This window comes from Esox lucius, chromosome 1, assembly GCF_011004845.1.
Source record: "Esox lucius isolate fEsoLuc1 chromosome 1, fEsoLuc1.pri, whole genome shotgun sequence".
NCBI classification, from domain to species: Eukaryota; Metazoa; Chordata; class Actinopteri; order Esociformes; family Esocidae; genus Esox; species Esox lucius.
This window is the reverse complement of record NC_047569.1, coordinates 41548399-41561024: the sequence shown is the minus strand read 5'-3', so window position 1 is coordinate 41561024 and position 12626 is coordinate 41548399. Positions and strand designations below refer to the sequence as shown.

General features: G+C 43.0%; 1 protein-coding gene across 6 annotated transcripts in view; it reads left to right on the top strand.

Moving 5' to 3' along the window:
- LOC105029560 (rho GTPase-activating protein 42) overlaps positions 1–12626 on the top strand; it is a 131275-nt gene that overhangs the window by 44356 nt on the left and 74293 nt on the right. For all 6 annotated transcript variants that reach the window (XM_029119016.2, XM_029119021.2, XM_029119019.2 and 3 more), the window contains exon 3: positions 8436–8497. In XM_029119016.2, coding sequence (XP_028974849.1) covers positions 8436–8497 — 62 coding nt within the window. The remainder of the gene's footprint in view (positions 1–8435; positions 8498–12626) is intronic.

The following is a 12626-nucleotide window of genomic DNA, read 5'->3' as shown; positions in this document are numbered from 1 at the left end:
TCTCTGTTACCCTCTGTCATCCACCTGGTCTCTCCCCACCAAGACTACCTACAGCTCCCTCACCCAGATATCTGTCTCTGTTACCCTCTGTCATCCACCTGGTTTCTCCCCACCAAGACTACCTACAGCTCCCTCACCCAGATATCTGTCTCTGTTACCCTCTGTCATCCACCTGGTCTCTCCCCACCAAGACTACCTACAGCTCCCTCACCCAGATATCTGTCTCTGTTACCCTCTGTCATCCACCTGGTTTCTCCCCACCAAGACTACCTACAGCTCCCTCACCCAGATATCTGTCTCTGTTACCCTCTGTCATCCACCTGGTCTCTCCCCACCAAGACTACCTACAGCTCCCTCACCCAGATATCTGTCTCTGTTACCCTCTGTCATCCACCTGGTCTCTCCCCACCAAGACTACCTACAGCTCCCTCACCCAGATATCTGTCTCTGTTACCCTCTGTCATCCACCTGGTCTCTCCCCACCAAGACTACCTACAGCTCCCTCACCCAGATATCTGTCTCTGTTACCCTCTGTCATCCACCTGGTCTCTCCCCACCAAGACTACCTACAGCTCCCTCACCCAGATATCTGTCTCTGTTCCACCTGGTCTCTTCTATGCTGTTGCACTAGTTCTTTACCTGAAAGACGAGCGACATCGTAGTATGAAGGTATGGAGCTACTGCATCATCAAAAGGTGCTGTGGAATCGTAACCTAACATAGATATGAACATGTAATTAGCCTTGAACTACTAACTCAGCAGTTAGAGCTGATGGACAGGGAAGGTTCAGGATGGCTCGTAACAACGCTGGTGGAAAACACCCCAAACTCTCTGAACGCAGCCTTTTTTTTGGTTAGCGGGTAAACAGGTGGCAAATCAGAGCCGATCTGTCCCTGTCTGGCTTCTGATCAAGAGTGCTGGTGATCTCATTTTGATCAGTTGAGGATGGGACCACCTGTTACTGCGTTGTTCTGTCTGCTCAGAGTGACAGACTGAGCTGATACCATCTCTCCCTGCCACGTTAGAACCAGCACATCAGCATCCACTCGAGAGAACCAACGATACGTCCTCAGCCACAACCTTCTCCTTATGTAGGGCCCCTGGGGCCCAGGGCTGAGAGCACTTTGAAGGGCATTGGGTAGTCATTTGGAACGTGCTTAATTCCATGGTTCAGCCTGCGATGACAGACAGTGACTGGGGAAGCGGGGCAACGTCGCCTCGGGCTGGGAAGGCCTTATATTTAATGACTGAGGGAACCAGTTGGGGATACATAACCGGGTACGTTTACGGAATAACACACAATCTAATTATTGAACACACAGCGGGGCGTTTTCAATGAATTACATATTTGTGTTTTAAAGATATTATCAGACCCGGTCCACTAGCTGTTACCAGGACCGGTCCACTAGCGGTTACCAGATCCGGTCCACTAGCGGTTACCAGATCCGGTCCACTAGCAGTTAGCAGACCCGGTCCACTAGCAGTTAGCAGACCCGGTCCACTAGGGGTTACCAGACCCGGTCCATTAGCTGTTACCAGACCCGGTCCATTAGCTGTTACCAGACCCGGTCCACTAGCTGCTACCAGAACCGGTCCACTAGCGGTTACCAGACCCGGTCCATTAGCTGTTACCAGACCCGGTCTACTAGCAGTTAGCAGACCCGGTCCACTAGCTGTTACCAGACCCGGTCCACTAGGGGTTACCAGACCCGGTCCATTAACTGTTACCAGACCCGGTCCACTAGCAGTTTCCAGATCAGGTCCACTAGCGGTTACCAGACCCGGTCCACTATCTGTTACCAGACGCGGTCCACTATCTGTTACCAGACGCGGTCCACTATCTGTTACCAGACCCGGTCCACTAGCAGTTACTAGACCCGGTCCACTAGGGGTTACCAGACGCGGTCCACTATCTGTTACCAGACCCAGTCCTCTATCTGTTACCAGACCCAGTCCTCTATCTGTTACCAGACCCTGTCCACTAGCTGTTACCAGACCCTGTCCACTAGCTGTTACCAGACCCGGTCCACTAGCTGTTACCAGACCTGGTCCACTAGCGGTTACCAGACCCGGTCCACTAAGTGGTTCACTCTTAAAGACTCATAGTGAACATAGTGAGGGCCCATTCTGAGGGCCCTTAGTGGGGGCCCATTCTGAGGGCCCTTAGTGGGGGCCCATTCTGAGGGCCCGTAGTGGGGGCCATACTGTGTATTGTTGCACTGATGGCTGCTGTCTTCTTTGTGGGCCTCCCTTGAATAAGAGACAGTGTCTCAGTGGACTCTTTCAGATTAGTAAACAACAATGGTTTCATAAAGCTCACAACGTTCAGGTCCTACACATTTTATTAGGAGTAAAGACAGAATTAGGTGGTTCAAGACTTATTTAGAAAAGTGAAAACTTTTTAAAAGTGCAACAATATTGAGTCTGTGATCCCTTGCCATCCTTTCCAAACAGTGAAAGGCCACGAATTGCTATCAGAAAAATAAGTAGAAAAAAGTGCTGTTCCTCTGAAATCAATCTGGTCATCGATGAAAGCCGTTCTTCTTTCTGACTGACTTATGTGGCCCCTGACAGCGAACCCTAGTTCGCCTGCTTGATGCAGCATTGGAACAATCTACTTTGATGCTCCTCCAACCTCACAGTCTGTCTGCGCCTGCATCCCAAATGGCACCCTATTTCATGCTCGGGACCAGAGCGCGGTGAGGGTCCTCATGTGCGCCGGTAATAAGAAGTGCACTAAATGATGAACGAGGGTGTTGTTTGCGGCACGACCTGTGGAACAGACGGGGTCGGCTGACCTTGTATTGATTCTCTTCTGTGGCTTCCTGTGGTGACATTCAGAACCCTATGGCATGTTAACGGTTACCGCAGAATCAATGGGACATTCCAGATTGCTGTGCTGGGGATATAAATATGAATTGTTCTCAAAGTTACATGTCTGTTTTCTTCTGAAGTCGTGACCTCTGTTCTCTGACGTCCGAAGTGTTCTGGCCTGGAGTTAACTTTGTGTTATATAACTAACTTTGTATGATAGATATTCGGTTCACAGGACTTCCTACCGGAACAGCTGTATCATTAGAAATACTTAATGTTGATTTTAGGGTGAGAGCGGATTTATTCAAATTGAATTTGAGTTATCGGATTTTCAAATGAATTAGACTTTTTCTAAATTAAATTAATTCAGAATCCGAGCAGCTTGCGCCACAGGCCTACAATTTTATTTTCCGTTATTAATAATAATCAGTGAGTTATTGCGCCGTCATTCCTCTCTCCCTCACTCTTTCTCTCACTCTAAATCACAACCTCTCTATTTCTCTCCTTCTCTTTCTCTCTCTGTCACAGATTCTCTACTCTTCATTTCTCTTTATCTTTCTCTCTTCCTCTTTCCCTCTCCCCTCTTTCTCTTTCTCCATGAGTCATCAGACCTATTGTTTTTTTCTACTCCATTAACTGGTGAATGAGATGCAAACTGTAACCTTGGTTACCTCTCTCTGACTTCCATTTCCTCTCTTCAGCGTTTAATCTGGTCCCATCACTGTCTGCATCCTAAACTGAAACCTATTGGTAATAAAGTGCACACTCCTTTTCACCAGAGTCTTCTGGGCTCAATGGAAAACTAGGGCACTTAAGTAGGTATAGGAGGGCCATTTCATCTCCAGCTGCTGGCCTTTAACCCCCTGAGAGGGTGGATGAAGTGATAAGGATGGTCTTGGCATTAACAGAAGGTCTGTCTGTCTTATGGCTTTCTATCTGACTTATTATAATTGCAGCCTCCATCCCTGGCTAGCTTCTCAAGGCTTTGGTGTATAGATAGATAGATAATTAGGTAGGTAGGTAGGTAGGTAGGTAGATAGATAGATAAATAGACATACTAGGGATGTAACGGTACACAGTATGTTATGGAACTGTTCGGTACGTCCCCTACGGTCCAATACGCTGAGTTACGGTATGTCGGTAATTTTCCTATAATTTTCAAAACATGCTTATTGTGCTGCAGACTACACACACGTTGTAGATTCAGATCCACAGAACCAGAAGTGTAGCTTGTGAACAGGTAAGGCAGGCAACTGCTTGGGGCCCCAGGCCGTTAGGGGGCTCCTGAGGGCTGACAAATGTTACTCCACAGCAATGTCTCCAAATGTGGCAGTCACAGTGACCACATCCCCCTCCCTCTTAAACAACCAATGGACGATTTGTAATGACATCTCACTAGGAAACCTCCCTAAAGGCGCCCCATTAAGAGAGCAGAAACTAAAAACAAATATTCTCTCATCTGACTTCTAATATAACAATTCTAACAACATATTGCAGCAAGCTAGAATCATTATTAATGTTTTAGTGGGGCTGTACATTATGCACTTAATTACTGCATATATACTCCTTAATTCCATACTGATATGTGTCAAAATAGTTTATGGGAGCTATACACAATATCAAATAATACTGATGGAACATATCAGAATGTTTAGTTTACGTCGATATAGTCTTCTTTTTCTCATTAACATTTTAAGCTCAGCGCTGTGCGTAATATGGATACCTGTGGAATTTCCTAAACGTAAATAGCCAGTACGAATAGCATTTAGCGCCCACGTGTTATCGTTCGAGTAATTAAATGACATGGATGGAAATATATATCAGTTGGAGATGTAAGAACGAGGGGAACAGAAGAACGTTTACATACCGTAGTTTACACACCACTGGTTTTACCTGGGCATATACTGTACATCTCCGGAACAAATTAAGAGACCACTGCACCGTCTTTTCTTTCCAGAAAAGGGTAGGTTTTGAGCGAGGAACAGAAGGGTTAAAATTAAGAGACCACTGCAAACTGGAAACTTCTTTTCCTCACTCAAAACCTACCTTTTCGAATTTTTTGAAAAGGAAAGAAGGTGCAGTGGTCTCTTATATATTTCCGGAGCTGTTATATTGGGAATTTGGGATGATGCGCTTTTAGTCGTGTTTTGATGTTTGTAGTATTTTTCAGTCAACTTGTGGTTGCAAACTTTGCTCGCCAGTGGAAACGTTGCATTCCGTCTGAGTTTACAGTACGTGATATTTAAAGTGCCTCGAAATGTCTGCCCTTTTTTCTACCAGTAATTTGTAAATAGTCTTAATGAACATTTGTAAATAGTCTTAGTCAACCCGTTGCCACCAGATTACAGAACAATCTGAGGTGATTCTGGAATGACCTGATTGACATTTATTTTCCACCAATAATAGCGTTGCAAAATTCCTTTAGTTATTGTTTTTTCTGGATCTATTTAGTCACTGAAAAATAGGTGTTTAACACATTTGACGAGGGCAAGAAGACCGTGAACAAAGAGCAGTCTGCAAGCATTGCATTACCACTATCGGCTACTGGAGTGGAAACACTTCTAACACGATGACGTAATTCATACCGAAACCGTACGGTTTACTGTGACCCACAAACCGCAGTACGTACAGAACCGTGAGCCCACGGTACTCTTGCATCCCTCAAAGATAGAAAGGGAGAGCAGAGAAATACTGGAAAAAGAAGGCAAAGTGAGAGTGAGAGAAAACTGATTGAGGGTGTTGCTATTTATTCCACTTTTGTGCATTATTAACATTTTATTTTTCGTATTTTCTACTTTTTTTCAACTTTTTTGTACACAATCAAACAGACCGCACAGAGCCCAGGGAAAGCAACACATTTAGACCCAAACAAATCATAATTTGACATACGAGAAAAATACCAAATTGGAATGCTACCTTACCCTAAACAGAGAGTACACAGATGCAAAATAGCATTGTGGATATCTTAAAATGTATCAAAACGATGTACTGTCTTCGGTGTGAGCATGGTTTGCTGTGGAGATTGGCCACAGAATTAAAAGGCCACAGTCTTCCACAAAATGAAATGGAAACTGTGCTGCACTTTCTAACTTTTTGCCAAATTTATGACATCATTACAGACAAATATTACCCTCAGATAATACAGACCAAACTGTGATAAACCCCCATATTTGTTAGGCAGAATTGGTTTGGTAGTGTCTGTGTTTTGGTAGTGTCTGTGGTTTGGTAGTGTCTGTGGTTTGGTAGTGTCTGTGTTTGCCAGTTATGGAAGGTTTGAGTATCATTCCATAAAATTTAACAGCCCTTATAAAGATTTTGATAATTAGTTGTATATAGTCCTCATGTTCTTTTTTTCTCTTTCTCTCAGTAGCTAAACATATCCCTTTTAAATATTTGTGCGTGTAATATTATTTTTGTTTTAGTGATTTTACATTATCTTTTTATTATTTTACACTAGCTTTGGCAAATGTGTCTCATGCCAATGAAGCCATTGTATTGAATTGAGAGGAACAGAAGCTTGGTGTCTGGGTGATGTCTAGTTCCCATGCAAGGCTACTGTTTGTAATGATACAGCAGGGAACCTCTCGCTGTCTCTCTTGCTCACTGTCTCTCTCTCTGTTTCTCTCCCATTTCTTACTTTCTCCTTTTCTCTTACATTGTATCTAAATGGGCTGGGCCCATGCTGGGTGTGTGGGCTGGGACCCAGGGGCTGACCAGAACAGCACTGCTTCCAAATGTGTCTCCCTGTTTTATTTGTACTGACCAGGGTCCTGGTGAGAACTAGTACATCAGAAAGAGAAAGGGTGTATCTACCTCTTCTGCTGCCAACTCAGGTTTCAGCCCTGGAAAAAGCTTTGTTTGGTACATTTTTAGATTATATTAAATAAACAGTCACTGACATACAGCAGTTTAATAATGTCACTATAGGCTGCTTCCTTCATCATGAGTCTCCCTCACAATGTTTAGACAGCCTGAATGTTTCAGAGGTGACTGTGTTCTGAGGGGGTTCACGACGGGTCGGGTCGGGTCACTGGGTCAGAGGTGCAGACCTGTGAGGAAGACTGACATTCATTGACCGTTGCAGCATGGGTGGGGTTTGGAGTTTTGTATATTTATTAAAGCCCAGTTCATCAAATACATCATTTTCTTTCAGTTTTATTATTACAGCTATTATATTTGCACAATGAAAGCAAGTTTAATAGTTTTAACAATTAATAATGGTTAAAATAGTGATAATGCTCTTTTTGTGTAACAGTGAGGATGTCAGCCTGCCTGAGTGAGATTGTACAAGATGAGTATTTGATTAAACCAATGTTTTTAGCTGGGTTAAGGGGGTGGGCTTTAGACCATCCTATCCACCAATCAAGTCTAGGCACATAATTATCTTAACATTTATCACCAAGTGCCAACAAAATCAGATTGAGAATTCAAAGGGCCAAAAGAAGCTTTGGGAAATGAATAGAAATATTATTATAAATATTTTTGTGAGTTATATAACTAACTAAATACAAACATACCTAAGCAAGCGGAAACAGAATTCATACATTTAAAATCCAAGGATGTATGTGGCTGAGACAGGCTAGGACCCCTCTGAAGAACAGCCTTTTTCTTATTGATCCAGTCCGTTTTTCTCATTCACCTGATGTTCCATTTGTGATCAGTACATACAGTTATGTGAGTGTATGTCACACAACAGACCAATGCTTTGACTTCATGGAAGCCACACTGATTTAGTTCAAATGGGTTCATGCCATGTTTATATTGTTAACTCACATGTTCATATTTAACTAACATGTTCATATTGTTAACTCACATGTTCATATTGTTAACTCACATGGTCATATTGTTAACTCACATGTTCATATTGTACATACAGTGCCTCTGGCAGATCCCTTTACTTGATGTTTGTTGTGGTAAAGAATTTTTAACTCATTGGATTTATTTATTGTTTGCCATCAATCTATTCCATTATGACACTTCAAACACATTTTAGAAGTGGGCTAATTAATAAAAAAATTAAAACGGAAATATCTCATGCATAACAATTTATTGAGTACTTTGTAGAGGCGCCTTTGGCAGTTTCATTTCTTCTTGGTTATGCATCCATTAGCTTTGCACACCTGGATGTGGGCAGTTTCTACCATTCTTCCTTGTAGATCTTCTCAAGCTCAGTCAGATTGGATGGTTTGTCTGTGAATTGTGATCTTCATGTCTCCCCACAGATGTTCAGTAAGGTTCATGACCTGGTTTTTCAACATGGGGTTTACTTATTTTTGCACCAAACTCTTTTTTAATTTAGTTTTTCTACATGATATCCTCTAAATAAACATATGGAATTGGTGACTATAAACCTGTTTTGTCAAATTAAAAACACTCGTTCTGATTAAAGATTTAATGATGAACCGAAGAAGAAAAACTCTAATTGCACAAGGGGTTCACATACTTTCAAGCAGCACTGTATACAGCGCTGAATGAATAAATATATATTTAACGCAAAACATTTTAAAGATGGATTTTAAGATGAAGTGGTTTGAACATATTCAAAAGTCACCTTATGCACTTTAACCTGGGAGAGATGTCTAACTGAATACTAAAGAGATTCTGTGTTCTCTGTTTTTCAGCTCAGTCGTTCAAAGAGTTCTCTCAGCTCCTGAACACCGTGGAAGAGGAGAGAAGACGCTTGGTAAGATTTGCTGTCGTACATCCTCATATAGTGGACAGAGCGTTGGTCATTCATAAGGCTGTAATCCTTCTGACGCCATGGTGACCATCACTACCCTTCTGAGAAGTCTGCCGCTCTTTAACGGCCTTTTGTCCCCTAGATAATAGTAGTATCTCAGGGTGTCCCAGGTGTGATCATATGTTTGAATACCCTGGCAGAAATTGGGAAATGTTGGCATTGATTTTGAAAATATGACTGATCATGCAAAAAAAACTGTCTTTTATTTAAGGATAGTGATCATATGAAGCCATTTATTATCACATAGTTGTTTGGTCCTTTTTAAATCGTAATGATAACAAAAATAACCTAAATGGCCCTGATCAAAAGTTTACACACCCTTGAATGATTGGCCTTGTTACAGACACATGGTGACACACACAGGTCAAAATGGCAATTAAAGGTGAATTTCCCACACCTGGGGCTTTTTAAATTGCTATTAGTGTCTTTGCATAAATATTCAATGAGTTTGTTATCTCTCACGTGGATGCACTGAGCAGGCTAGATACTGGGCCATTGGGAGCTGAAAAGAACTGTCGAAAGACCTGCGTAACAAGGTAATGGAACTTTATAAAGATGAAAATTAATTAAAAAAGATATCCAAAGCCTTGCAAATGCTAGTCAGTACGGTTCAATCACTTATTAAGAACTGGAAAATTCGGGGATCTCTTGATACCAAGTCAAGGTCAGGTAGACATAGAAATATTTCAGCCAAAACTGCTAGACATTTTTTTTGGGATACAAAGAAAAACCCACAGGTAACCTCAGGAGAAATACAGGCTGCTCTGGAAAAAGAGAGTGTGGTTGTTTCAAGGAGCACAATATGAATATACTTGAATAAAGTTTTAGCCGCATGATCGAGTTGTCAGAAAGCAGCCTTTACTGTGCCAATGCCACAAAAAAGCCTGGTTACAGCTCCTGGAATTTGGAGTTACGAGACCCAAATAGAACTTTATGCTCAAAACCATAAGCGCTATGTTTGGAGAGGGGTCAACAAGGCTTATAGTGAACAGAATACCATCCCCACTGTGAAGCATGGTGGTGGCTCACTGATGTATTGGGGGTGTGTGAGCTCTAAAGGCATGAGGAATCTTGTGAAAATTTATGGCAAGATGAATGCAGCATTTTATCAGAAAATACTGGCAGACTATTTGCATTCTTCTGCATGAAAGCTGCGCATGGAACACTCTTGGTCTTTCCAGCATGACAATGACCCTAAGCACAAGGCCAAGTTGACCCTCCAGTGGTTACAGCAGAAATGTAATATGTGATGACCATGTAGTATGTCTGGGTGTTATGTGAGGGCTGTGTAATATGTCAGGGTGTTATGTGATGGCCATGTAGTATTTCAGGGTGTTATGTGATGACCATGTAGTATGTCAGGGTGTTATGTGAGGGCTGTGTAACATGTCAGGGTGTTATGTGATGGCCATGTAGTATGTCAGGGTGTTATGTGATGGCCATGTAGTATGTCAGGGTGTTATGTGATGACCATGTAGTATGTCAGGGGTGTTATGTGATGACCATGTAGTATGTCAGGGGTGTTATGTGATGACCATTTAGAATGTCAGGGTGTTATGTGAGGGCTGTGTAATATGTCAGGGTGTTATGTGATGGCCATGTAGTATGTCAGGGTGTTATGTGAGGGCTGTGTAACATGTCAGGGTGTTATGTGATGGCCATGTAGTATATCAGGGTGTTATGTGATGGCCATGTAGTATATCAGGGTGTTATGTGATGACCATGTAGAATGTCAGGGTGTTATGTGAGGGCTGTGTAATATGTCAGGGTGTTATGTGATGGCCATGTAGTATGTCAGGGGTGTTATGTGATGACCATGTAGTATGTCAGGGTGTTATGTGAGGGCTGTGTAATATGTCAGGGTGTTATGTGATGGCCATGTATTATGTCAGGGTGTTATGTGATGACCATGTAGTATGTCAGGGTGTTATGTGATGACTCAAAAGCATTGCTCAAAGAAACAGGAAGACTGTTCAATTTATGTATTTTCTTAAGGGGAGTGGAAGCACTAAGCTTGAGATCTCATGCTGACTGTATCTCTTCATATTACTATTGTTGCATCAATGGCCTCCATACTTCTAGTTCAATGAAACAGGAATGTTTCTATTGTCAAATGTATTTTGGTATTCATGGGTTTAATTTCTATTCCCATGTAAGACCGCACCACCCCATGACTCCACAGGCTGTATGGGACTGTAACCATATCAGTTCATTTCCATCTTCTTGCCCAGGGAGAGGAGCTCTGGACTAGAATAATAGCCTGTTTAATTCTAAAACATGGTTGACACGACATGTTAGTCCATTTTTCTTTTTAACTGATAAGTAATGGATTTCTCGCATCAAGATAATCTAATTGGTCTAACCTCTCCCTGTGGGGGTTCAATTCCCCCCACTGCACCACCCGCTACCACAGCGGTTTTCGGGACTGAACACACAAGCACACAACGTTCTTTGAGGAAAGCACTTGGGTGCCGCATTCACTGAAGTTTGAAGTAACCCCCGGCCAAAACAGCCACAACACTAATTAGATGTGATTTAGATAGCCACAGTAGCACAGAGCAGAGACTCACAACAATGGACAAAGAAGCTCTGATCTTGTGGTGGAAATAATTCACTCAGTCCAATATCATTAAAGCCTGGAGCAAAGGCTGGGGTAATGCCTGGGGTAATGTCTGGAGTTAAGGCTGGAGCAGAGGCTTGGGTTATGCCTGGGGTAATGTCTGGAGTTAAGGCTGGAGCAGAGGCTGGGATAATGCCTGGGGTAATGTCTGGAGTTAAGGCTGGAGCAGAGGCTGGGATAATGCCTGGGGTAATGCCTGGAGTTAAGGCTGGGGCAGTGGCTGGGGTAATGGCTGGGGTAATGCCTGGGGTAATGCCTGGAGTTAAGGCTGGGGCAGTCGCTGGGGTAATGGCTGGGGTAATTGCTGGGGTAATGTTACAGAGATGAGATGATATTGCCTAATTATTTAGCATTTCAGAAGGCGCAAACCTAGTTCCTGACAGGATCCCTGTAGTATAGGAGACTTGGCCTGACCCTGTTATGGCACCATATTCTGTAGTATCTTATAAAGGAAATGATCTACCATTGGGGACACTAGACCTGCCTCTTCCTGACATATCTGCTGTCCTGCTTTCCTCTGCATCCTGGTGTCACACATAAGATGCTTAAACACTAAAAGCAGCAATTGCTGCCTCCTCCAATACTGACGCTAGGTGGCCACCGCCCATGAGATCGCGGGCAGTATTTGGTCCTGCTACTGAAGCTCAATGTTCAACTTTTGCCTCTAGCCTCTGGATGGTAGCCAATCAGAGATGGTGCTTTTGTCACTATAGCAACACTGGAGGATTTAATAACGCTGGTGCCAGAGTACCTGGAGTTAAATTACACAACGTCCAAGAATTATAAAGACTGTAACAAACAGAATTGACCAGTATTCCCTAAACGAAGGAAGGCATATAAAGGTTTGGCTTGTTGTTTGCATTTGTCATATTTATTTACGGGGCTGCATCACGTGTTCTAGGCTACTTCCGTTGCCAAGTTACGGCTTCACAATGACTTGAAACCCGCCATCCTAATGATGAATAAAAAGGTGTTTAGGTCAGCAGTTGCCGCTTTGGGCGTGTTATGCCCTTTAGGCTCCAGGATGCAAAGAACACTGTCACATTTTGCAACCTTTTGTGGTGGTTTTCAGAGTTACATCTTTAATTGGTCGCATCTGTGCAACCTTCAACAACATAATGTACAAAGGCATTTACTAAAATATCACTTACAAATATACATTATTTATTAAAACACTATCCAACATGGAGCCGACATGGAGCCAACATGGAACCAACGGGGATCCAACATGGAGCCATCTGGGATCCAACATGGAGCCAACAGGGATACAACATGGAACCAACATGGATCCAACAGGGATACAACATTGAGCCAACAGGGATACAACATGGAACCAACAGGGATACAACATGGAGCCAACATGTAACCAAAGGGGATCCAACATGGAGCCATCAGGGATCCAACATGGAACCAACAGGGATCCAACATGGAGCCAACTGGGATCCAACAGTG